The sequence below is a fragment of the Phalacrocorax carbo genome, chromosome 34 (assembly GCF_963921805.1).
Source record: "Phalacrocorax carbo chromosome 34, bPhaCar2.1, whole genome shotgun sequence".
Taxonomy (NCBI): domain Eukaryota; kingdom Metazoa; phylum Chordata; class Aves; order Suliformes; family Phalacrocoracidae; genus Phalacrocorax; species Phalacrocorax carbo.
The window spans coordinates 446,958-471,685 of NC_087546.1; the positions used below are offsets into that span (position 1 = coordinate 446,958).

The 24,728-nt window shown below is 73.3% G+C and overlaps 3 protein-coding genes and 1 long non-coding RNA gene across 5 annotated transcripts; 1 reads left to right on the forward strand and 3 right to left on the reverse strand.

Moving 5' to 3' along the window:
• The first annotated feature begins 243 nt into the window (after window positions 1–243).
• LOC135310400 (uncharacterized) lies at window positions 244–1,629 on the forward strand. The gene is made up of 2 exons (XR_010370451.1): window positions 244–403; window positions 1,000–1,629. It is a non-coding gene; the product is annotated as an uncharacterized LOC135310400 (long non-coding RNA).
• A 111-nt stretch (window positions 1,630–1,740) lies between these two features.
• On the reverse strand, window positions 1,741–4,313 carry MPDU1 (mannose-P-dolichol utilization defect 1). 2 transcript variants are annotated; one of them, XM_064437651.1, is made up of 7 exons: window positions 3,922–4,009; window positions 3,624–3,689; window positions 2,834–2,966; window positions 2,666–2,751; window positions 2,461–2,579; window positions 2,245–2,355; window positions 1,903–2,168 (listed from the first exon to the last, which is right to left on the reverse strand). In XM_064437651.1, the coding sequence occupies exons 1-7, from the start codon at window positions 4,007–4,009 to the stop codon at window positions 2,049–2,051; spliced, it is 723 nt and encodes a 240-aa protein (XP_064293721.1). In that variant the 3' UTR covers window positions 1,903–2,048. The 2 variants fall into 2 exon arrangements, with proteins under 2 accessions (XP_064293720.1, XP_064293721.1); XM_064437650.1 differs by lacking the exons at window positions 2,461–2,579; window positions 2,834–2,966 and having other exon boundaries at window positions 1,741–2,168; window positions 3,922–4,313.
• A 2,113-nt stretch (window positions 4,314–6,426) lies between these two features.
• On the reverse strand, window positions 6,427–16,359 carry EIF4A1 (eukaryotic translation initiation factor 4A1). Its single transcript, XM_064437647.1, has 11 exons — window positions 16,289–16,359; window positions 15,793–15,841; window positions 14,086–14,218; window positions 12,600–12,739; window positions 10,643–10,811; window positions 9,531–9,640; window positions 8,414–8,557; window positions 7,452–7,589; window positions 7,283–7,372; window positions 7,118–7,197; window positions 6,427–6,722 (listed from the first exon to the last, which is right to left on the reverse strand). Exons 1-11 carry the CDS (start codon window positions 16,309–16,311, stop codon window positions 6,578–6,580), a joined length of 1,221 nt encoding a protein of 406 aa, XP_064293717.1. The 5' UTR covers window positions 16,312–16,359; the 3' UTR covers window positions 6,427–6,577.
• A 693-nt stretch (window positions 16,360–17,052) lies between these two features.
• LOC135310386 (sentrin-specific protease 3-like) lies at window positions 17,053–24,153 on the reverse strand. Its single transcript, XM_064437645.1, is given in 12 exon segments — window positions 17,053–17,452; window positions 18,225–18,275; window positions 18,648–18,667; window positions 18,670–18,730; window positions 19,365–19,502; window positions 19,728–19,805; window positions 19,928–19,975; window positions 20,970–21,117; window positions 21,654–21,765; window positions 22,056–22,245; window positions 22,691–23,326; window positions 24,028–24,153. Coding segments are annotated over 11 exon segments (1,581 nt in total). The 5' UTR covers window positions 23,315–23,326; window positions 24,028–24,153; the 3' UTR covers window positions 17,053–17,341.
• Window positions 24,154–24,728: the final 575 nt, after the last annotated feature.

Below are 24,728 nucleotides of genomic sequence, written 5' to 3' on the forward strand. Positions count from 1 at the left end.
GGGGCTTTAGGGCACTGGTGGGTGTGTCTGCCGGGGGGGTGGGGCCTGTGCAGGGGCGGGGCCTGAGAGACTTGCAGGCAGGGCATGAGATAGAAGGCTCGGGGCTTGAGGCTCTGGTGGGCGGGACCGGGGCGGGGCTTGAGGCTCTGTGGGCGGGGCCTGAGTGGGTGGCAGTGCCTGGGGCGGGCCTGCTCTAGGGGCGGGGGCTCTCAGTACTGGGGATCCAGGGTGAAGGCCCGGGGCGTGCAGGGGTGTGGCCGCGGGGTCGTGTCCGGGCGGTGGCGTGCCTGAGGCGGTGGCCCCGCCCCCCAGGAGATCAGCAAGCGGGTGACGGAGGAACAGGCGCGAAAGGCCTTCGACCGGGCGACGAAACTGGAGCAGGAGTTCACCGAGTGCTTCTCCGGTGGGGACCCGCCGAGACGCCCCCGCGACCCCCATAACCCCCCCGGCCCCCCTCCCTCCCCCAGGGACCCCATCTACCCCCCCATGGCCCCCCCCCCCCCGGGACCTACTGAGAACCCCACAGCCCCCCCTCGGACCAGAGAAACATCCCACCCCCCCAAGGCCCACGACCCACCTCCCCCTCAGGGACCCACAGGGCCCCCTCCCCCCTCCTCCAGGGCCACAGAGACACCCCCCACAGACCCTACCCCCCATCCCCTCCCCTGGGGACCCACAGCCCCCAACAGCCCCCACCCTCCCAAGGACCCAGAGACCCTCCCCACATTCACCCCCCCAATAGGTGGCTCCATGCAAGGACCCTCAAACTCCCCCAGGACCCCCCCCCCCCCCCCCCAAAGAGCCCCCCACGTCCCCCCCACAAACCCCAGCACCAGCGGGACCCCCCGGGGGCCCTGAAACAGCCCAAAAGGCCCCCCCCCCAGCAACCCCAGCCAAGACCCGCAGGGGCCCCCCAGGCCCTACAGAGACCCCGCCCCAGCCCCAGGGGGGTCCCGTCTGCCCCCCAGCCCCCACTAACCCCCTCCCCCCCCCCCCCAGCCATGGTGGAGGGCGACAGCTTCGAGGAGATCTACCACAAGGTGAAGCGCGTCATCGAGGAGCTCTCGGGGCCCTACATCTGGGTGCCGGCCCGCGAGCGGCTCTAGGGGCGGGGGGGCCCCCCCCCCGGACCCCCCCACAGCCCCCCACCCCGGCACCCCCCTCCCCCCCCCCCGGGGGCGGCTGCATGCGCAGGGCACGGCGGGGGAGGGGGCCACGGCTGCGACACCCCGAAAGCGATGGGGCCCCCCCTTCCCCCGCCCCCCGAAGTTTGGGGGAAGGGTGGGGGGGTTGTGGACACCCCCACCCCCACCCTGTGGCGTTCTGGGGGGGGTCCCTGACATCGGGGGGGGGGGATCTGAGCCCCGCCCCTCCCCCCCCCCAACTTTGGACTTGAGTTTTTGTACATATAATCTCTATATTTGTACGCCCGCGGGGGGGGTGGGTGGGGGGCCCCCCCAAACCCGGCCCCTCACCCCGGGGGGGGGTGAGGGGGTACCCGGACGCCTGGGTCCCCTCCGGGGGGGTCCCCTGGGCCCACCCCCTCCCCCCCGGCGCGGGGGTGGGGGAGGGGAGATGAGAGTATTTTGCATAGAAATATTATTGCGGGAATAAACCGAGTCGAGACGCCGGAGGCTTCGGTCGGGGGGGGGGGCCCGGGGGGGGTTTGGGGGTGGATTGGGGGGGGCCCCGGGGGGGTTGGGGCTCCTTGGAGGGTGTTTGGGGGTCCCGGGGGGAGCTGGGGGGGTGTCAGCGTTAATTATTGCCTGTAATTAGAAATGAAGAACAACCAAGGTGGGGGGGGAGGGCGGGTGCCCCTTTATTGGGGGGGCCATGGGGAGGGGAGGGGGGGGTCGGACGCCTGGATCCTCTGGAGCCTCCCGCCTTCCTGCGGGGGGGACACGCAGGCGTCCAGGGGGGGTCCCAGCCCCTCCCCCACCCCCACCTTGGTCCAGCGCTTTGGGGGGGGGCCCAAAGCCCCTCCAAACCCCATCGTGTGATGGTGGGGGGGGGTTCCCCAGGGGGTTGGGGGTCCCGGGGCGGGGGGCTCAGTCCCCCTTGGGGCGGGGGGCCGGGGCCCCCCCGTAGTAGAGCACCTGGCCCAGCAGCAGCCCGTTGCAGGCGGCCGAGGCGACGAAGGTCAAGGTCAGCAGCGCGTCCCCCGTCTCCTGCGGGGACAGAGCCGGGGTCTGGGGGGGTCTGGGGGGAGGGATTTGGGGGGGTCTGGGGGGGTGGGGGTCTCACCTGCAGGGAGGTGAAGATGCGGGCCAGGGCCCCCCCCAGCAGGAGGGCGGTGGAGACCCCCGAGAGCTGCCCCGTGTGGCCCTGCCGGTAGTTGGTGGCCGCCTGCAGCAGCTGGCGGGGGGGGGGGAGGGTTAAGGGGGACCCCAGCCCCCCACCAAAGGCACTCGGGGGGGGTCTGGCCCCCCCCCCCCAACCCCCAACGACCCCCCTACGCACCCGGCTGAGGATGATGATGGGCACATTTGCCGCTTGGAGGAGGGTGGTGAGGACGGGGGGCGCGTGGGGGGAGAGGAGGGCGCCCAGCAGCACCCCGTAACCCGCCACGAGCAGCAGCCCTGGGGGGGGTGTGGGGTGTCAGGGGGGGACCCAGGCGTCCGGGTGCCCCCCCCCACCCCCCAGACCCCGGTGTCGGGGCACCGACCTCGCCCCGTGTGCCCCCCGAAATGCTGGATGAGGAAGCCGATGGTCAGGGTCTGCAGGAGGAGGAAGAGCGCCTCCCCCCAGGCGCTGTGGGGCACACGGGGGGGGGTGGGGGTTAGAGGGGTGTCCCGGCGCCCCCAAGCCCCCCCGCCGGCCCCCCCGGCCCCACCTGAAGGGGAAGGCGCGGGCGCAGCCGTAGGCCACCGACCCCCCCAGCGCCAGCAGCTCCAGCAGCACCGCGGGGAGGCTCAGCCCGGCCCCGCTCCGCGCCCCCAGAACCTTCAGCACCTGCGGCAGCTTCACTGGGGGGGGGGGGGCGGGGGTGGGGGGGCGCCCCTGACCCCCAACACCCCGCGGAGCCCCCCCGGGCCCCAGAGTCACCCCATAACCCCCTGCCCCCCGCCGCTCCATGGGTGCCCCAAACGCCCTGCGCAGCCCCCCCACAGGACCCCCCTTGTGCCCCACGGCCACCTGCAGGGCCCCAGAGACCTCTCCCCCCATGGGTGCCCCCAAACCCCCTACGGAGCCCCCCCAGACCCCTCCCCGCCCCCCCCCCGTGCCCCAGAGACCTCCCCCCATAGACCCTCAGAGTCACCCCCAGACTCGCCGCCCCTCACCCCATGGTCCCCCTATAGCCCCCTCACCCCATAGGTGCCCCCAAACACCCCAGGGATAGCCCCCAGAGACCCCCGCCCCACAGGGCCCCCCATAGACACCCCCGCTCCCAGAGACACAGCCCCCCCCCAGGGCCCCAGAGAGCCCCCCAGACCCCGCCATAGCCCCCAAGCACCCCACGGAGCCCCCCCAAGACCCTCCCTGTGCCCCACAGGCACCCCCCCGTGCCCCAAAGACACCCCCTCAGCCCCCACAGCCCCCACCCCCCCATAGGTGCCCCCAAATCGCCCCCGGAGCCCCCAAAGACCCTCCCCGCCCCACAGCCCCACCCCCCCACCCCTCACCCATGACGGAGCCGGCGACGATGACGTAACCGAGCGTTTTGCTGAGCAGGATTTTCAGGCACGGCACTGGGGGGGGGGGATCAACGGGACCGGGGGTAGTCCCGGGCCCCCCCCCCCGAAACGCCCCCACTTCCGCCCGACAACAAGATGGCGGCTGCCGCCTCCCTCCCCCTCCCGCCCGCCCGCGCCCCCGGGAACTTCCGCCCGGGAGGAACATGGCGGCCGCTCTTGGCCCCGCCGGCGAGGCCGCGCCCCCCGCACTCCCCCGCGCCCCCCCCTCCGCGCCGCCGCCCCGCACCGTGCAACACGTTCAGCCGCAGGAAGAGCTCGTCGAAGCAGCGCCCGGGCAGGAGGAGCGGGACGAGCCACCCGCGGAGCGCCTCCATGGCGGCCGCCGCGGCGCTTCCGGTCCCGCCGCCCCGCGCGCGTGCGCGGCCCCGCCCCCCCGCGCCGCGATTGGCCGGCACGCTCCCCCTTAGCGCGGCGGCGCGCAGGCGCCCTTGGCCTGAGCTTTTCCCCGCACTGCGCCTGCGTAAAAAGGTGGCGGGGCGGGGCGGGAAGAGCGCGCGCGTGCGCGCGGCGCACCACGGCGGGTAGTTCTTGGCGGCGCGCATGCGCCGACCCGCCCTCCCGCGCCGATTGGCCGCTGCTCCCGCCCCGCGGTGCTGCGCGCATGCGCGGTGCGCTCTGTCCGCAGCGGCGCGCACGCGTGGTTCGGTCCAAACCGCCCCCCCCCCCCCCCCAGCCCCGCCGCGATGGCGGCCGCCCCGTCGCTGTCCCGCGGCGCCGTCGCTCTCTGCGTCCTCTTCTACGTCCGCCTCCAGCGCGGGCGGCGGCTGCGGGAGGCCGCCCGCCGCCTCCGGGCCGCCCGGCACCGCCGCGCCCGCGCCCGCGGCCGCCGCCGCTTCGCCGCGCTGTGGCTGGGAGCGCGGCTGGGCCCGGCCGGGGCGGCGGCGGCGGCGGCGGCGGCGGCGGCGGCGGCGGCGGCGGGGCGGGAGCGGCGGCTGTGGAGCAAAGCGCGGAGCTCGGCCTTCTGGGAGACGGTGCGGGCGAAGGCGTTCAGCGGCGGCGAGTGGGCCGAGAACTTCCGCCTGGCGCCCGCCACCTTCGACTTCCTCTGCGGGCGGCTGCGGGCGGCCATCGAGCGCCGCGACACCACCATGCGCCGCGCGGTGCCGGCCGAGGTGCGGCTGGCGCTCACGCTCTGGCGCCTGGGCGCCTGCACCGAGTACCGCGCCGTGGAGCAGCAGTTCGGCGTCTCCCGCTCCACCGTCTGCAAGATCCTGCGGGACGTCTGCGAGGCCGTGGTGGGCATCCTGGCGCCCGCCTTCGCCGCCCCGCCGCGCCACGCCGGCGGCTTCCCGCTGCCGCAGCTGGCCGGCGTCCTGGCGCGGCTCCGCGTGCCCATCCGCGCCCCGCCCGACGACGCCGCCCGCTACAGCGACGGGCGGGGCTGGCACGCCGTCGTGCTGCAGGCGGCCGTCGACGCCCGCGGCTGCTTCTGGGACGTCGAGGTCAACCCGCCGGGCCTCGGCCTGCGCGGCTCCGCGCTCTACCGGCGGGCGCAGAGCGGGGGGCTCTGCCCCGCGCCCCCCGCCCGCCTGGCCGGCGTCACGGTGCCCGCCTACCTGCTGGGCCGCCCCGGCGACCCGCTGCTGCCCTGGCTGCTGCGGCCCTACGGCGCGGCGGCGGCGGCGCGGCGGCGGGGGCGGCGGCGCTTCAACGCGGGGGGCGGCGGCGGCGCGGGCGGCGGCCGCGGGGGCGCTGGGGCGGCTGCGCGGGCGGTGGCGCTGCCTGCAGAAGCGCAACGACACCGACCTGGCCTTCCTGCCCACGCTGCTGGCCGCCTGCTGCCTGCTGCACAACGTCTGCCAGGCCCGCGGCGACCCCTGCCCGCCGCGCTGGCTCGCCCCGCCCCCCGCCGAGCCCCCCGGGGAGGGCGGCGGCGAGGAGGAGGAGGAGGAGGAGGAGGAGGACGGGGCGGGCGAGGAAGGGCGGGCGGCGGCAGCGGCGGCGCGGCGCATCCGGGAGGCGCTGGCGGCTGCGCTGCAGGGCTGAGGGGGGGGGCCCGGGCGGCTGGGACCCTCCTATGGGGGGGGGGTCGGGGTTGGGACCCACCTATGGGGCGACGCAGATGTTGGGACCCTCCTGTGGCGGGGGTCAGGGGTTGGGACCCACCTATGGGAGGACGCAGATGTTGGGACCCTCCTATGGGGGGGGGGGGGTGTGTGTCAGGGGTTGGGACCCACCTATGTGGGGGACCCGGGGGTCGGGACCCACATCTCAGGGGACCCAGACAGCCAGGACCCACGCTTGGGGGGTACTCGGGTGTCCAGGACCCACATATGGGGAGGGACCCACGTGTCTGTGACCCACTTTTGGGGGACACACACTTAGGACTTGTGACCCCCATCTCAGGGCACCCGGGCCCCATGGCGAGGGGGGACCCAGGTGCCCGGGACCCACACTTGGGGGGGTGCCAGGTGCCCAGGTAGGTGGGGTTTTTTTGGGGGGGGGGGGCTTGTGCTGGGCCTCAGACACTCCCGAGGTTTCGGGGTCTGCCCCGTAGCAGGATCCCTGCCCCACAGTGGGGGAGGGGTGAACCTTTGCCCCTCCCCCCCCCGACAAACTGTGACCTTTTATTTGTCCCAAAGTCGCTTTTATTCCAATAAATAAACGTTACAAAAGGGGGGTGGGGGAGGGGCAGCCCCGGGCACCTGGGGCCCCTGGGGGGGGGAGGGGTTCCCCCATGGCGGGGGGGGTGGGGAGGGGTGGGTGGGGGAGGGGCCAGGTGGGACGTGCCACCCCCCAACCGTGACGTTTATTCAAAAGAGTAAAAAAAAAAATAGAAAAAGAATAAAAAATAATTAAAAAAACGGAACCACCCCAATAAAAGCGCCGGCGGGGTGGGGGAGGGGCAGGGTGGGGGAGGGGCGGGGTGGGGGAGGGGCCCCTCAGATGAGGTCGGCCACGTTGAGCGGCATCTCCTCGATCGCCGTGTTGTAGAAGGTCTCGATGTCCCGCAGCGTCCGTTTGTCCTCCTCCGTCACCATGTTGATGGCCACGCCCTTGCGGCCGAAGCGCCCGCCCCGCCCGATCCTGGGGGTGGGGGAGGGGCGGCGTCCGGGCCCTGCGCTCCCCTCCCTCCCCCCATGGCGGCGGGACGCGCCCAGGCCCCTCCCCCCCCACCTGGGTGGGGTCACCCCTCCCCCATGCCCCTCCCTTTTTCGCCACTGTCCCCTCCCCCACCATGCCCCTCCCCACGATGCCACACCCTCCAATGCCCCACCCCACCCCACGATGCCCCTCCCCCAAGTTGCTCCTCCCGAATATGCCCCTCCCCCACGATGCCACTCCCTCCCCAATGCCCCGCCCCTTGGTGCCCCTCCCCCCACTTCTGCGCCTTTCAGCCCCTCCCACTGGTGTCCCGCTGCCCCTCCCCCCCGCCCCTCCCCCCGCCCCTCCCCCCGCCCCTCCCCCCGCCCCTCCCCCACCGGTGGATGTAGTTCTCGCGGTTCGTCGGCAGGTCGTAGTTGATGACGAGCGACACCTGCTGCACGTCGATGCCGCGGGCCTGGGGGCGGGGCAGGGTGAGGGGTGGGGGAGGGGTGCCCCCGCCCCTCCCCCCCCCGCCCCCCGCGCGTCCCCTCCCCCCTCACCAGCAGGTCGGTGGTGATGAGGACGCGGCTGGAGCCGGAGCGGAATTCCCGCATGATGACGTCGCGCTCCTTCTGGTCCATGTCGCCGTGCTGGGGGCGGGGGAGGGGTCAGCCTGCGCGCGGGGAGGGGGAGGGGCGCCCCGCCCAGCCCCGCCCGGCCCCGCCCCACCATGGCGGAGACGGTGAAGTCGCGGGCGTGCATCTTCTCCGTCAGCCAGTCGACCTTGCGGCGCGTGTTGATGAAGATGACGGCCTGCGTGATGGTCAGCGTCTCGTACAGGTCGCACAGCGTGTCCAGCTTCCACTCCTGGGGGGCAGACCCACGGCTGACCCACGGCGGGACCCACGGCGGGACCCACGGCCCACCCACGGCCCAACCCACAGCCCACCCATGGCGGGACCCATGTCAGGACCCACACCCCGACCCACAGGGCCCGTGTCCCCCCCGCTCAGGGACCGGCCCCACAGCCCAGGGGCGGCCCATGGTTTCGGGGGGGGGCCTTTGGGCGTCGCTCTGGCATGGGGTCACTGCGGGGGGGCCACGGGGCGCCCCACAAATCCATGGACCATGCCGGGGCAGGGGGGGAGCCCTACCCCACCCGCCACCCCACAGCACCCTACCCGCTGCCCCACAGCGCCCACCTCCCGCCCCACCTCCCACCCCACCCGCTGCCCCCCGGCGCCCACCTCCCACCCCACCCGCTGCCCCCCGGCGCCCACCTCCCACCCCTCCTGCCCCACCCGCTGCCCCCCGGCGCCCACCTCCCGCCCCACCTCCCGCCCCACCCGCTGCCCCCCGGCGCCCACCTCCCGCCCCACCTCCCGCCCCACCCGCTGCCCCCTGGCGCCCACCTCCCGCCCCACCTCCCGCCCCACCTCCCGCCCCCCGGCGCCCACCTCCCGCCCCACCTCCTGCCCCACGGCGCCCACCTCCCGCCCCACCTCCCGCCCCACCTCCCGCCCCACGGCGCCCACCTCCCGCCCCACCTCCCGCCCCACGGCACCCACCTCCCGCCCCACCTCCCGCCCCACCTCCCGCCCCACGGCGCCCACCTCCCGCTCCACCTCCCGCCCCACCCGCTGCCCCCCGGCGCCCACCTCCCGCCCCACCTCCCGCCCCACGGCGCCCACCTCCCGCTCCACGTTGATGTAGAACTGGCGGATCCCCTCCAGCGTCAGCTCCTCCTTCTTCACCAGGATGCGAATCGGCTCCCGCATGAACTTCTTGGTCACCTCGAGCACGTCCAGCGGCATCGTGGCCGAGAGCAGCACCACCTGGGGGGGCGGGGGGTCAGCCGGGGGGCACGGCCCCCCAGCAGCGCCCCCCCGGGACCCCCAACCCCCCTTGGATCCCCCCGCTCCCCGCCCCTTGGACCCCCAACCCCGCCTTGGACCCCCAACCCCACCTTGGGTTCCCCCAACCTCCCCCTTGGACCCCCCCAACCCCCCTTCAGACCCCCGGGACCCCCCTTGGATCCCCCCCACCCCCTTCTGGGACCCCCAATAACACTCCAGCACCCCCAACATCCCCCCAGGACCCCCGTCGCCCCCCCACCCCCCCGGACCCTAAATCCCCCCCAGGACCCCCCCAAATGCTCCCTGTAACACCCCCCACCCCAGGCACCACCAATCTGGAGTGGGGCAGGATAAAAGGGGGGGTTCAGGGACCCCCAAATTACCCCTGGGGGCTCAGTGTCCCACCCCAATATTGCCCCCCAGCCAAGCCCCCCATATGTACCCCCAGTGCCCCCCACCGTATCACATGCTGCTGCCCCAGTCCCTCCTGAGACCCCCAAACCCCCCCCAAATCCCCCATAAATACCCTGTGGGACCCCCCCAGATCCCCTGTGGGACCCCAAAGCCCCCTGTGGGACCCGCAAATCCTCCTGTGGGACCCCCCAAAGCCCCCTGTGGGACCCCCCAAAGCCCCCTGTGGGACCCCAAAGCCCCCTGTGGGACCCGCAAATCCTCCTGTGGGACCCCAAAGCCCCCTGTGGGACCCTCCAAAGCCCCCTGTGGGACCCCAAAGCCCCCTGTGGGACCCGCAAATCCTCCTGTGGGACCCCAAAGCCCCCTATGGGACCCTAAAGCCCCCCCCAATCCCCCTCTCCAGGCCCCACCCAGCACACCAGAGCCCCCCAAGCCGGCCCGTGGCCCAGCACGGGGGGCCGGAGGGGGCCGGCGTGGGGGGGGGGGCAGGGCCGTGGGGCGCCCCCCCGCCCCCCCGGGCCCCCCGTGTCCCCCCCACCTGCGTGTTCCCGCTCAGCTTCTGGAAGATGTCGTAGATTTGGTCCTTGAAGCCGCGACTCAGCATCTCGTCAGCCTCGTCCAGCACAAACATCTTGATGAACTTGGGGGCTGCGGGGGGCGGGGGGGGTCAGGGGGGGCCTGGGGGGGGATGTGGGGGGCGGGGGAGGGGCTCAGAGGGGGCCTGGGGGGGATGTGGGGGGGCGGGGAGGGTCAGGGGGGGCCTGGGGGGGAGCCCGGGGGGGGCCTGGGGGTCAGGGGGTCCTGGGGGTCGGGGGGGGCCTGGGGGTCAGGAGGGAGCCTGGGGGTCTTGGAGGTGTCCTGGGGGGGTTCTGGGGGGCCCCTGTGGGGTTCTGGGAGAGGTCTGGGGGGTCCTGGGGGTCCTGTGGGTGTGCGGGGGAGTTCTGGGGGGGCCCCTGTGGGGTTCTGGGAGGGGTCTGGGGGGTCCTGGGGGGCCCCTGGGGGTCCTGTGGGTGTGCGGGGGGGTTCTGGGGGGGGCCGCCCTCAGCCCTGGCAGCGTGATCAGCCCCCGCGGGGTCGGCGGCACCGGCCGGGCAGGACGCGGGGCCGGGACCCCCCCGCGGGGTCAGGTGACACGCACGAGGTCATCAGCGGGCGACCCCCCCCCAGGACACACGGACACCCCCAGGACACACGGACACCCCCAGGGACACGACAGGTCTGGCAGGGGGTCCCGGGGGGGTGGGGATGGGGGGGGCTTTGGGGGGGTCCCGGGGGTCTCACAGAGGTAGCGGCGGCTGAGCATGTCGCAGACGCGCCCGGGGGGAGGGTTGGGGGGAGGGTTGGGGGTCCCGGGGGGTGTTTGGGGGGGCCCGGGGGAGGTTTGGGGGGGTCCCGGGGGTCTCACAGAGGTAGCAGCGGTTGAGCATGTCGAAGACGCGCCCGGGGGGAGGGTTGGGGGTCCCGGGGGTGTTTGGGGGTGCCCGGGGGAGGTTTGGGGGGGTCCCGGGGGTCTCACAGAGGTAGCGGCGGTTGAGCATGTCGAAGACGCGCCCGGGGGGAGGGTTGGGGGGAGGGTTGGGGGTCCCGGGTGGGGTTTGGGGGTCCCGGGGGGGGTCTCGGGGGTCCCGGGGGGGGTCTCGGGGGTCTCACAGAGGTAGCGGCGGTTGAGCATGTCGAAGACGCGCCCGGGCGTCCCCACGACGACGTGCGGCGCCTCCAGCTGCAGCTTCTGCACCTCGGCGCGGACGTTGGTGCCGCCGATGCAGGCGTGGCAGGAGGCGCCCAGGTAATCGCCCAGCGCCAGCACCACCTTCTGGATCTGCCGCCCGCGTCAGTGCCGCGCCCCGGGGCCCCCAGAGACCCCCCCGGCACCCACAGAGCCCCCCCACGCCCCCAGAGACCCCCCCGGCACCCCCAGAGCCCCCCCGCGCCCCCAGAGACCCCCCCGGCACCCCCCCGGCACCCAGAGCCCCCCCGCGCCCCCAGAGACCCCCCCGGCACCCCCCCCGCACCCACAGAGCCCCCCAGCACCCCCAGAGACCCCCCACTGACCCCCCGGCACCCACAGAGACACCCCAGTGCCCCCCAGACCCACCGGCACCCCTGAGAACCCCACAGACCTGCCAGAAACCCCATAGGTGCACCTAAGACCCTATTGTTTTTCCAGAGCCCCTGTAGAGCCCCTCTGGAATCCTACAGACCCCGCAGAGACCCTACAGGAACCCCTGAGAACCTATAGATCTCCCCCAGCCCCTACAGATGCCCCACAGATCCTATAGTTACCCCAGAGCGCCTGTAGAGCCCCCAAGGACCCACTCAGAGCCCCTCTGGGATCCTACAGAGCCCCCAGATCCGCTCTGGCTGCCCCAAGGACACACAGAGCACCCCCCCGGGATCCTACACATGCCCCAGAGCACCCTATAGATCCCCTAGCGACCCTATAGGTGCCCAAGGACCTACCCAGAGCCCCCTAGAAATGCTCTGTAGATAACCCTAAGGTGCCACAGGCACCCTATAGGCCCTACAGATGCACCAAGGGCCCACCTACAGATGCTTCAGAGGCCCTGTAGGTACCCCAGGGCACCCTATAGATGACACAGGGACCCACACAGAGCCCCTGGGACCCTACAGGCACCCCAGAGCCCCCCCGCAGAAACCCTATAGACAGCCCCCAGGCCCTACAGGTGCTTTAAGGACCCCCCCAGGCCCTATTGATGCTCTATGGATCCCCCAAGGCCTATACACGCTCTATGGACCCTCCAGGCCCTATCGATGGTCTATGGACCCCCCCAGACCCTATAGATGCTCTATGGGCCCTCCAGGCCCTATTGATGGTCTATGGACCCCCCCAGGCCCTATAGATGCTCTATGGACCCTCCAGGCCCTATCGATGGTCTATGGACCCCCCCAGGCCCTATAGATGCTCTATGGACCCCCCCAGGCCCTATCGATGGTCTATGGACCCCCCCAGACCCTATAGATGCTCTATGGACCCCCCCAGGCCCTATAGATGCTCTATGGACCCCCCCAGGCCCTATCGATGGTCTATGGACCCCCCCCAGGCCCTATAGATGGTCTATGGACCCCCCCAGGCCCTATAGATGGCCTATGGACCCCCCCAGGCCCTATAGATGCTCTATGGACCCCCCCAGACCCTATAGATGCTCTATGGACCCTCCAGGCCCTATAGATGATCTATGGACCCCCCCAGACCCTATAGATGCTCTATGGACCCCCCCAGGCCCTATCGATGGTCTATGGACCCCCCCAGGCCCTATAGATGCTCTATGAGCCCCCCGGGCACCCTATGGACCCCCCAGGCCCTATAGGCACACCAGAGCCCCCCTGAGGGTCCCTACGGGCCCTCCCCTGGGCACCCTATAGCTGCCCAAAGCCCCTGTGGAGCCCCCCCCCGGCCCCCGCCCCGCCCCCAGCGCAGCGCCTGTGCCCCAGGCATGAACCAGCGGCGGCCACTGGGCCGTACTGGGATGGACTGGGGGGAGGGCTGCTCTGCCCCCGCCGGATTCGGGACCGGCGCCACGGGGGCACCGCCCTGCCCAGGCGGCGGGGGCTGGGCCGTGCCGCCCCCCGCCGCCCCCCGCGGTACCTGCTGGGCCAGCTCGCGCGTGGGCGCCAGCACCAGCGCCTGGGTGCCCTGGAGCTGCAGCTGCAGCTGCTGCAGGATGGAGATGGCGAACGTGGCCGTCTTCCCCGTGCCCGACTGCGCCTGCGCGATCACGTCGTAGCCTGGGGGCGGGGCCACGGGGGTCACGGGGGGGCGCGGGGGTCACGCGGGGGTCACGCGGGGGCACGGGGGTGCGGGGTCACAAGGGGTCACACAGGGGTCACGGGTTATGGGGGTCATGGGGGGCTGGGGGTTATGGGGCGGTTATGGCGGGGTTATGAGGGGTTACGGGGGGCTGGGGGATATGGGGGGTCACGGGGATATGGGGTGTCATGGGGGCACGGGGGGGTCACAGGGGGTTATGGGGCGGTCACCAGGGGTTATGGGGGGCTGGGGGGTTACAGGGAGGTTACTGGGAGGCTGGGGGGTTATGGGGGAATATGGGGGGGGTTATGGGGGTCACAAGGGGCTGGGGGGTTCATGGGGGGGTTATGGGGAGGTTACGGGGGCTAGGGGGGTCATGGGGGCCTTACGGGGGGCTGGGAGATATGGGGGGGTTATGGGGGGTTGGGGGATATAGGAGGTTATGGGGGGGTTACGGGGTGTTGGGGGGTCACGGAGGGATTACAGGGGGCTGGGGGTTATGGGGGGCTGGGGAATGAGGGGCTGTGGGGGGTGAGGGGTTGCAGGGGGCTTATGGGGACCTGGGGGTGGGGCAGGCATTATGGTGTGATACCAGGGCGCTGGGGGGTGTGGGGCAGGGATGGGGGCCTGGGGGGCACATCGGGGGGGAGATATGGGGGGGGGGGGGTATGTGGGGTGATACAGGGGGGTCAGGGTGCTCGGAGTGGGGTGGGGATGGGTGTGATGTGGGGGGCTGGGGGGGTGTTTGGGGGGGCACGTGGGGCAGTTGGCAGCGCTCCAGGGATCTCTGGGGCAGCTCTGGGGGCCCACAGGAGGACTACAGGGGGGTTGTGGGGCACTTCTGGGGGGTCCCAGAGCTATGGGGCAGCTGTGGGGCTAGAGGAGAACTCAGGGGGCTGTGGGGCAGATCAGCCCCAGCTCCAGGCCGGAGGGCAGGTCAGGGGGTGCCGTGGGGCGCTGTGGGGCAGCCATGGGGCAGTACCTTTGACGCAGGGCAGGATGGCAGCTCTGGGGGTCAGTGTGGGCCAGTTATGGGTCAGTGTGAGTCAGTTATGGGGCAGCCGCGGGGCGGTACCGTTCATGCAGGGCAGGATGGCAAGTCTGGGGGTCAGTTATGGGTCAGTGTCTGTTAGTTGTGGGGCAGCCGCAGGGCGCCGTGGGGCAGCCGTGGGGCAGCACCCTTGATGCAGGGCAGGATGGCGGCTCTGGCGGTCGGTGTGAGTTAGTTACAGAGCAGCCGTGGCTCAGCCACGGGGCGCCGCGGGGCAGCCGTGGGGCGCCGTGGGGCAGCCGTGGGGCGCCGTGGGGCGCCGTGGGGCCGTACCCTTGATGCAGGGCAGGATGGCGCGCTGCTGGATGGCCGAGGGCTTCTCGAAGCCGTACGCGTAGATCCCCCGCAGCAGCGCCTCCGACAGGTTCATCTCGTCGAAGCTGTCGACCACCTCGTGCCAGTTGCTCTGCGGGGGAGGGGCGGCTCGCCCAGGGCTCCCAGTGCCCCCAGTTCCCCCCCAACCCCGTTCCTCCCTCCCACAGCCCACCGAGTTCAGCCCCTCCCCCCACTATGGCCCAGTCATTCTCCCAGCACATCCCCGTTACCCCCAGTTCCCCCCTAGTTCCCCCCCGGTGACCCCAGTTCACTCCCAGTGCCCCCCAAGCCCCTCACTCACTCCCACAGCCCCCCCGGTTCCCCCCAGTACAGCCCCTCCCCCCTACAGCCCAGTCGTCGTCCCAGTACATCCCAGTTACCCCCAGTTCGCCCTCAGTCCCCACCAGTTCCCCCCCAGTCCCCTCACTTGCCCCCACAGCCCCCCCCCCGGTTCCCCCCAGTACAGCCCCTCCCCCCCACGGCCCAGTTCCCTCCCAGTACATCCCAGTTACCCCCAGTACATCCCACCGCTCCCCAGAACAGCCCAGTTTGTCCCAGTATGGCTCAATCCAACCCCCACCCTCCCCATACAGCCTACAGGCCCCCGGTCAGGCCCCACCCCCCATCAGACCCCACCCCCCCGCCAGGCCCCGCCCCCACCCCAGTTGCCCCAGTAAGGCCCCATCACCCTCCCAGTCCCCCCAGTGATGCCCCACACCCCTCCCAGTCCATCCCAGTCTGGTTCTCACCCCTCCCAGTCCCTCTCTACCCCCCTTCCAGTGCCCCCCCGTGAGGCCCCGCCCCTTCCCAGCACCCCCCCATGTCCATCCCAGTCCCTCCAAACCGCCCCCAGTATGGCTGATCCCCCCTCCCAGTCCCCCCAGTAAGGCCTTGCCCCCCCCAGTCCACCTCTACACCCTCGCAGCCCCCCCCACTATGACTAACCTCCCCTCCCAGTCCCCCCAGTCAGGGCCCACTCCCCTCCTCTTCCTCCTCCAACCCCTCCCAGTCCCCTCAAACAGCCCCCGGTATGGCTCAAGCCTGCTCCCGGCCTCTCCCAGTCCCCCCCGGACCCCTCCCAGTCTGTCCCAGTCCCCCCCGGACCCCTCCCAGTCCCCCCAGTAAGGCCCCACTCCCCTCCTCCAACCCCTCCCAGTCCCCCCAAACAGCCCCCGGTATGGCTCAAGCCTGCTCCCGGCCTCTCCCAGTCCCCCCCGGACCCCTCCCAGTCTGTCCCAGTCCCCCCCAGACCCCTCCCAGTCCCCCCAGTAAGGCCCCACTCCCCTCCTCCAACCCCTCCCAGTCCCCCCAAACAGCCCCCGGTATGGCTCAAGCCTGCTCCCGGCCTCTCCCAGTCCCCCCCGGACCCCTCCCAGTCTGTCCCAGTCCCCCCCGGACCCCTCCCAGTCCCCCCAGTAAGGCCCCACTCCCCTCCTCCAACCCCTCCCAGTCCCCCCAAACAGCCCCCGGTATGGCTCAAGCCTGCTCCCGGCCTCTCCCAGTCCCCCCCGGACCCCTCCCAGTCTGTCCCAGTCCCCCCGGACCCCTCCCAGTCCCCCCAGTAAGGCCCCACTCCCCTCCTCCAACCCCTCCCAGTCCCCCCAAACAGCCCCCGGTATGGCTCAAGCCCGCTCCCGGCCCCCCCGGCCCCCCCCAGACCCTCACCTCGATGACCCCGTCCGGCTCCATCCCCTCGGGGCCGCTGTCGCGGGGGCTGCCGGGACACCGCGTCACCCCTGACCTCTGACCCCTCACTTCCGCCCGCCGCCCCGCTCCCCCCTCACCCTCCACGTGGTGACACCGGAAGTCCCGCCTCCCCCCCCGCGGCGGCGGCCAATCGGGGCGGGTGACGTCAGCGCCGCGTGCCCGGGCGGGGGGGACAATGGGCGCGCACGCGGCAGCGCCAACCACGTGGCCTACGTGGGGGGGTTGGGGGGGGGTGGGAAACACCGGGACCGGGACCGGGGGGGGGGGGGGGGAGGGAGCCGGTACCGGGGGGTGGGGACGGGACGGGGGACGGGAGGGGATTGGACGGGAGGGAGGGGATGGGGCGGACGGGACGCCCCGCGCGAACCCCCCGGCCGCCCCCCTCCCTCCCTCCCCCCGCCGCCGGTGCGCGGCCGGTTCCCCCCGCCCCCCCCCCTCCCCCCCCCCCCCGTACCGGCTCTCCTGACTCGCGGACATCCTCGCGGCCTCAGGGCCCCGCCCGCCCGCGCGCGCCCCCTTATAGCCCGCGCCGGGCCCCGCCCCCCCGCGCCGCCCGATTGGCCGCCGCCCGCCGGGCACGCCCCGCGCCGCGCCATTGGCCGAGGCGGGGCGGAAAGGGCGGGGCGCGGCGGCACCACGTGGGCGGAGGCGCGCGGGGCGGGGGCGGGGAGCCCTTTGTGTGCGCGCCCCTCCCCCCCCCCGCCGGGCGCCCGGGACCCCCCGGGCTGGGGGAGGGGCGGCCGCGTCCCCGCGTGGGGACGGGGGGAGGGCAGAGGCCGTGAGCCCCCCGCGCGCCCTCCCCCACCCCGAAATGTGCCCCCAACCCAGCCCCCAGTGCCCCGCGTGGCCCCACAGCCCCCCCCCGAACCCCACCGCCCCCCGCCCCCGCGGCCCCACAGGCGCCCCCAGCCCCCCCCCGACCCCCCGCCGTGTCCTACGTGCCTCCCCCATTCCCCCCCCCCCCGACACCCCGAGCCCCCCCCGTGTCGCCCCCATCCCCCCGCCCCCCCACGGGCCCCCCGAGGCCCCACAGCCCCTCCCCCCGCCCCCCCCCAGCCCCCACCATGGCCCCTCTTGAGCCCCCCCAAACCCCTCCAACCCCCCCGGCCTGTGGCCCCTTGGGTGCCCCCCAGCCCCTCCCCCGCCCCCCATGTCCCCCCAGCCCCTCCCCCCGCCCCCCCCAGCTTCCCCCCCCCGACACCCCCAAATCACACCAACTCCAAACTCCACCATTTTATTCCCGCTCCGGCACCGCCCGAACAAACCCCGTTGGGGGGTGGGGTGGGGGGGGGATGGGTCAGTGGAGGGGTGCCCCCACCCGCGCCCCCCCCACCCTGAGCCCCCCCCCCGCGCCCCTCCCCCCCCCCCCAGGCCCAGCTTGCAGAGGCAGAGCTCGCTGTACGCGGGTTGGAGCGGGGGGGGGGGTGTTTGGGGGGGGTGTGGGTCGCGGTGGGTCAGTGTGGGGGTGCCCCCCCGGCCCCCCCCCGCCCCCCCGCGCCCCCCCCCGTCACAGGGCCAGCTTGCAATGGCAGAGCTCCTTGTACATGAGGCGCCGCAGCTGCGGCATGTCCTGCTGCGTGAAGCTGAACGGCCGCCCCAGCGCCAGGAACTTGCAGTACTGGGGGGAGGGGGCGGGGGGGGTCGGCGGGGGGAGGGGCCTCCGACCCTCCCCCACCCCCAGGCACCAGCCCCGGCCCTGCCCCCCCCCACCCCCCCGGCTCTGGGGACACAGAGAGATCTGCCCCCCTCCCCCCCCGGGAGCCCCCTGTGTCCCCCAAACCCCCCCCCCCCCAGGTCCCCCCCTCCCCACTGCTCCCCCCAAATCCCCCTGTGCGTCATGAACGCCCAAGGGACCCCTAAAAGTCCCCCCCATGGCCCCAAGTCCCTCCCCCGCCCTGTGGCCCCCTCACCCCCGCCCATAGCCCCAAGCCCCCCCCAAGGTCCTGGGCGCCCCCCCATCTCTCCCTGTACCCCCTGACCCCCCTCAGGCACCCCACAAGGTCCCAAGCCCCCCCCCATCCTGTGCCCCCCCTCCCCACTGATCCCCCAATGCCCCCTCGACCCCCCCGAGGGACCCCCCAAAAGGTGCCCCCCGTGTCTCCCTGACCCCCATCTCACCCTGTACCCCCTGCCCCCCCGTCCCTGTCTGCCCAAGACCCCCCATCTCCCCCCCAACCACCTCCAGGCCCCCCCCAAGGTCCCCCCCAACCCCCGCTGTCCCCCAAGACCCCCCCAGAGGTATGCCCTGCCCCCACATCCCCCCCCAACTCCCCCCAGGGACCCCCAAAAGCACCCCCACGTCCCTGTGTCCCCCCCTAAAGGCTCTGCTCACCCCTGTGCCCCCCCGGGGGTCCCACCGCCCCCAAGCCCCGCCCCCAAGCCCCGCCCACCTGCAGCACGAAGGCCCCGCAGTCGCTGTCGTTGTTCTGGCGGGCGACGTTCTGGGGGGGGGGGGGCGGGGAGGGGGGGAGGTGAGGGTCCTGGGGGGACCCCGCAGCTAGGGGGGGGTCCCTGGGGGTCCCAGGATCCAGGGTGGGGTCCCGGGGGTCTGGGGGTGGCTCCTGGGGACATCCAGGGGGGGATTTCAGGGGGTCCCAAGGCTCTGGGGGGATCCCAGGGGGGGTCCCAGGGGTCCTGGGGGTCCCAGAGGGGTCTCAGGGGTCCTGGGGGGTCTCGGGAGGGGGTCTCAGGATGGGCCCGGGGTGGGGGGCAGCTCAATGGGGTTCCCAAGGGGAGCTCAATGGGGTCCCAGGCGGTTTGGGGGGGTCCCGGGGTGTCCCAGGCGGTTTGGGGGGGTCCCGGGGGGGTCTCACCATCTTGAAGGCCCCCCGCAGCCCTCGCGGAAGTCGGGGCGCTCCTTCTTGTCGGCCTCGGCCTGCAGGTACCGGCAGATGTGCTGCCGCGGGGGGTGGGGTCAGCGCGGGCGGGGCCGGGCCACGCCCCTGGGGTGAGCCAGGCCACGCCCCCAGGGCTGCTTGTCCCACCCCCAAAACCATACTGGGGAGACAGGCCCCGCCCCTATGCCCCACCCTCAGCACCTGGGGTCCTGTAGCCCCACCCCCTTGGCCACACCTCCTCTCCTCTTAGCCCCACCCCCTCAGCCCCTCCATCCAAGCTCTTCTGGGCAAGGGGGACACACACAGCACCCCCTTTTGGCCACGCCCCCAACCCTTTGGCCACACCCCTCCAATCCTGGCCCCGCCCATATTAACCCCCCCACACCAAATACCAATTATAGAGGAGGGGGGACCAGAGGGGGGAGATGGGGGGGACCAGAGGGGGGAGACGCGGCGGCCCCCCCCTTTGTCCCCGCCCCAGCCCCTATGCCCACCCCCACCCTTCGAACGCCCCTCCGACCCCGCCCCACCCACATTACCCCCAAACACACAGTTCGGGGGGGGGGGGCCTGGAGGGGCCGCAGAGGGGTGACGCGGCAGCCCCTCCCCCCCATGCCCCCAGCCCCCCGCAGCCCCCCAGCTCCGCCCTCCGAGGCCCCGCCCCCCCGCGGCCCCGCCCCCGGCCCCCCCCACCTTGGGGCAGCGGCGGTTGAGGGTGCGCTGGGAGTCGAAGTAGGTGATGCGGCGGCGGGCGACGTCGACGGCCACGAGCGACCAGTGCACCTCCAGGTGGATGGGGATGAGCAGCAGCTCCTTCCCGAAGATATCCACCTGCCGGGGGCGGGGTCAGCGCCGGCCACGCCCCCCGGCCACGCCCCCGGCGCCACGCCCCCAGCACCACACCCCACCCGCCCCGAACCCCCCCACCCGCCTCTCCCTCGCCCAGCCCTACCTCCTCTCCCAGTCCTGCCCCCTCTCCCACTGCTCGGCCCCGCCCCCTCGGGCCCCGCCCCACCTGGCCCCGCCCCCTCGGGCCCCGCCCGGCCCCGCCCTCACGTTCTTGGTCCAGCGCTGCACCCCCTCGTAGCCCCGCGTCCGCAGCTTGTCGTAGAAGAAGCTGTTGAAGAAGTGGACCTGGGGGGGTGGGGAGGGGGGTGAACCCCGGATGCGGGGGCCCCCCCGTGGGGGGAGGGGCCCTGCGACCCCCCCGCTGTGGGGGAGGGGCTCTGCGACCCCCCCCCCGCGACCCCCCTCACCTTGTCGGGTACCGCGTCCATCACCAGGTCCCCGTACATGTTCATCACCTGGGGGGGAATGGGGGGGTTCGGGGGGGGGCCTCAGCCTCTCCCTGCCCCCCCAGGACCCCCCAACACCCCCCAGAGGCCCCCAAAACCCCTGGAGGCCCCCACCGTCCCCTTCCTGCCCCCACTCCCCATGGCCCCCCCGAACTACCCCCAAGCCCCCCAGTCATCTCCGTATCCCATTACCAGCCCCCCACCCGGACCCCCAAACCCCCCCAGGGACCCCCAAATCCTGTTACCAGCCCCCCCCGAGCCCCCAGAAAACCCTCCCTGAGCCCCCAAACCACACCCCAGGATCCCCAAGTCCCCCCCTGAGCTTCCCCAGCCCCCCCAGGGACCCCCAAGCTCCCATCGAGCCCCCCAAATCCTTTTACCAGCCCCCCAGAGCCCCTGAAAGCCCTCCCTGAGCTCCCCAAGCCCCCCCCGGGACCCTCAAGCTTCCCCCCCGAGACCCCCAGGGACCCCCAATCTCCCCTCCCAAGTCCCCCAAGCACCCATCTGAGTCCCCCGAGCCCCCCCAAGCTCCCCCAGGGACCCTGAAAGACCCCACCTGAGGACCCCAAGCCCCCCGAGGGACCCCCAAGCTCCCACCGAGCCTCCCCAGGGACCCCCAAGCTTCCCCCTGCAAGGCCGCCAAGCTCCCCCCGAGCCCCCCAAGCCCCCCAAATCCTGTTACCAGCCCCCCAGAGCCCCTGAAAGCCCTCCCCGAGGCCCCCAAGTCCCGCCTGGGACCCCCAAGCTCCCCCCCCGAGACCCCCAGGGACCCCCAATCTCCCCTTCCAAGTCCCACAAGCTCCCCCAGGGACCCTGAAAGCCCCCACCTGAGGACCCCAAGCCCCCCGAGGGACCCCCAAGCTCCCACCGAGCCCCCCCAAGCCCCCCAAATCCTGTTACCAGCCCCCCAGAGCCCCTGAAAGCCCTCCCTGAGGCCCCCAAGTCCCGCCTGGGACCCCCCCAGCCCCTCCCCGAGCCCCCCCGAGCCCCCCGGGACCCCCACCTGGTCGTTGAGCCAGTTGGGGCCGTAGAGCGTCTGCAGGTCGTCCATGGTCAGCACGTGCCGCTTGTAGCTGACGCGGAAGCCGCGGAGCAGCGCGTTCCCGGGGAGCCGCTGGTACGACTGCATGAGCTGCTGCACCGAGCCCCGCCTGCGCGGCAGCCTCAGCGGGGGCCCCCCGGCACCCCGAAACCCGCCCGGACCCCGCCCCGGGACCCCCAACCCGCCCCCGAGCCCCCCAACCCCAGCCCCAGGGCTGCCCTGCATGAGCTGCTGCACCGAGCCCCTCCCCTGTGTGGGATGTGGGGGGGCCCCCGGCATTCAGTGCCCCCCCGCCCAAGGCACCCCAAAACCTCCCCAGCCCCCCATGACCCCCCCCAGTCCCTCTGTCACCCCAACTGCCCAAGACTCTCGGGGGGGGCGACCCAGGTGTCCGGCCCCTCCAGGGCCCCCCCAGAGCCCTGGGACACCCCAAAACCCCGAGACACCCCGAAAACTCCCAGAACCCCCCCAAACCCCCAGCGACCCCCCAAAGCCCCCCCTCACCCCATCCTCCCCTTTCTCCACCTCCACACAACACTTCGGAGGCAAACCCAGGCCCCCCCCCGCCCACCTCAAGCCTCCCCAAAACGCCTCCCCTCCCCCCTCAGGGCCCCCCAAAACGCCCCCCCCCGGCCCCCCCCCCACCTTTGGGGGGTGCTGAACTCCTGCTGGAAAATGTCCTCCAGCTTCTCGACCACCTCGTCGGCGCTGACGGGGATGAGGCTGCCGTAGGCCTGCAGGAACTCGTCCAGGATGCCTGGGGGCACGGGGGGCGTTCACCCTGGTCCCTACTGACGGCTGCACCCCCAAACTGCCCCCCCTAGCCCCAGGACCCCGCCGAACTGCCCCCCCCAGCCCCAGGACCCCCCCAAACCACCCCCTCCAGCCCCAGACACCCCCCAAACCACCTCCCCCAGCCCCAGACACCCCCCAAACCACCTCCCCCAGCCCCAGACACCCCCCAAACCGCCCCCCCCAGCCCCAGGACCCCCAAAGCACCCCCCCCAGCCCCAGGACCCCCCCAAACCGCCTCCCCCCCCAACTCACTCTGGACGCAGGTGACGTGCTCCTCGCGCAGGGGGCTGGTTTGGGCCCCCCCCCCGGTTGGGGGCTTCGGGGCGAGGCCCCCCCTCGGCGCCCCCCCCGACGCTGCACACATTACTGATGAGGATGGCGCTTTCGGCGTTGCCGGGGGGGCTGGGGGGGGCCCCCGTCCCGAACCCATTGGGGAGGGGCCCTGGAGAAAGGGGGGGGGGGTCACAAAGGGGCCCAGAGGGACCCCAAAAATGGAGCCCCTCCCCCCCAGGGCCCCTCTGACCCCCCAAAAAGGTCTGGGGGGGGCCCCGTGACATTAACCCCCCCCAGGGGACCAGGACCCCCCCCAGGAATGGAAGACACACCCCAACAGGGGTTTGTGGGCTAGAAGACCCCCCCCCCCAGATTTAAGGTCCCCCCCTGATGTGAGATGCCCCCCCCAGAGGGGTACAGGACCCCACCCCAGGGGAAACAAGAACCCCCCCTTCAGATTTGGGATCCCCCTGGTGCGAACCCCCCCTCCCTGGGAAACAGGACCCCCCCGGGGTACAGGACATCCCTCCCCCAGATTTGGGGTCCCCCCCAATGCAAGGGCCCCCCCAGGGGTACAGGACCCATCCCTCGGATTTGGGGACCCCCCCACTCACCTGCGTCCCCGCCCAGCCCCGGGGGGGCCCCCAAGAGACCCCCGCCCCCGGGGTCCCCCCCCAGCTCCACGTCCCCGAAAGGGGGAGCAGCGAGGGGGGGGGGGCGGGAGGCGAGGGGGGGGCGGCGGGGGCAGGGGCGCCTCGGCGGGGGGCGGGGCCGGCGCAGGGGGGCCCCCCCTTTCCTCCTCGTCGGGGGAGAGCGAGGGGGGGGGGTCTGCGGCGGGCCCCCCCCCCTCCGCCGAGCCCCCCGTTTCCAGGGGAAGGCCCAGGCCCCCCCCTTGGCGTAGAGCAGCATCCGCAGGGCCCGCAGCGCCCGCAGCCGGCGCCGGGGGGGACCCCGCCGGCGGGGGGGGGCGGGGGCGGCGCCCCGGGGGGGCCCCCACTTCGGGGGGACCCAGCGCCGGCCTCCCCCTTCTTCTTCGTCGTCATCGTCTTCATCCTCCTCATCCGAAGCGGGCGGGGGAGGGGCCCAGGGCGGGGGCGGGGGGCGGCGGGCGGCGCCGGGGGGGGGCGGGGGGGGGGCGGCGCGGGGCCCCCCCAAGGGGGGTCACGGCGGGGGGGACCCTCCCGCGGCCCCCCCGGGCCCCCCCCCCACAGCTGACGGGCCGCCAGCGCCTCCTTCATGGCTCCGACCGCCTGGGGGGGGCACGGGGGGGGGGGGCGCGTTACACCCAGACCCCCGTTCCCCCCAAATCCCCCTTACCCCCCCAGATCCCTGTTAGCCCCCCCAGACCCCCACTAGCCCCCCCAAAATCCCTGTTACCCCCCCAGACCCTTGTTACCCTTCCCCCCAGCACCCCTTTGCCCAGGCCAGGGACTTCGTTACCCCCCAAAACCCCCATTACCCCCCCAGACCCCCGTTACCCCCCCCCAAATCCCTCATACCCCCCCCAGGAGCCCCGTTACCCCCCCAAAATCCCTCTTGCCCCCCCCCGGAGCCCCTTTGCCCCACCTCAGGGGCCTCAGTACCGCCCCCAGACCCCTTATCCCCCCCCAGGCGACCCGTTACCCCCCCTCAGACCCTCATCACTCCCACAGACATCCCCGTTACGCACCCCAGGGGGCCCGTTACCCCCCCCCGAGACCCCCATTATCCCCCCCCCCAAATCCCCATTACCCCCCCCAGATCCCCTATGCCCCTCCCAAGACCCCCGTTACCCCCACGGCGACCCCACCCCCGGGTGCCACCGCCCCCTCAGAGCCCACATCGGGCCCACCCCGGAGCCAGGGGCGGGGCGGGGGGAGCCCCCGGGCGGAGGGGGGTGGTCCCAGGGGGAAGGAGGGAGTCCCCGGGGCTGTGGGTGGGATCCCAGGGCGGAGGAGGGGTCCCCGCTCACCCCCGGGAGCGCGGGGCCCTCTCTCGGCCTCCCTCCGCCGCCGCCTCCCCGCAGCCACCGGCGCCGCCCGATGGCGTCATCACCCCGCGCCGAGCCGGGGGCGGGGCGGGGCCTCGCCACGAAACCCCGCCCCCCGCGCTTCCCCCACCCCCTCCCCTCCCGGCAGCCGCGCGGTCGCCATGGAGACGTCAGCCCCGCCGCGCGGGGGATCACGGGATACACGCGCGCGCACCCCCCCCACGGCGCGGGGGATTGTGGGATATACACCCCCCACGGCGCGGGGGATTGTGGGATATACACCCCCCATGGCGCGGGGGATTGTGGGATATACACCCCCCCATGGCGCGGGGGATTGTGGGATATACACCCCCCCATGGCGCGGGGGGTTATGGGATATACACCCCCCATGGCGCGGGGGATTGTGGGATATACCCCCCATGGCGCGGGGGATTGTGGGATATACCCCCCCATGGCGCGGGGGGTTATGGGATATACACCCCCCATGGCGCGGGGGATTGTGGGATATACCCCCCCATGGCGCGGGGGGTTATGGGATATACACCCCCCATGGCGTGCCCTGGCTGTGAAGGGACCCACCAGCCCCCCCCCCACCGAGCCCAGCCCCTGCCCCCCCCGCACAGGAACACCCCCTCCCCAAAATCCCCCCCCACCGTGTCCCCCAGGGCCTTTTCCACGTGCCC

Excerpts from the sequence above, each read along its gene's own strand:
- MPDU1 (XM_064437650.1), bottom strand. The coding sequence starts at position 4,298 with ATGCGCGCAGCACCGCGGGGCGGGAGCAGCGGCCAATCGGCGCGGGAG. Across the intron at positions 2,752-3,623 it reads CGTCGCCGGCTCCGTCATGG|CGCCTGGGGGGAGGCGCTCT; the intron begins GTGAGGGGTGGG and ends TGTGCCCCACAG. Across the intron at positions 2,169-2,244 it reads GCATCTTCACCTCCCTGCAG|GAGACGGGGGACGCGCTGCT; the intron begins GTGAGACCCCCA and ends CTGTCCCCGCAG.
- EIF4A1 (XM_064437647.1), bottom strand. The coding sequence starts at position 16,311 with ATGTCCGCGAGTCAGGAGAGCCG. Across the intron at positions 12,740-14,085 it reads CATCCTGCCCTGCATCAAGG|GCTACGACGTGATCGCGCAG; the intron begins GTACGGCCCCAC and ends CCCCGCCCCCAG. Across the intron at positions 9,641-10,642 it reads GCTCAACCGCCGCTACCTCT|CCCCCAAGTTCATCAAGATG; the intron begins GTGAGACCCCCG and ends CGCCCCCCGCAG.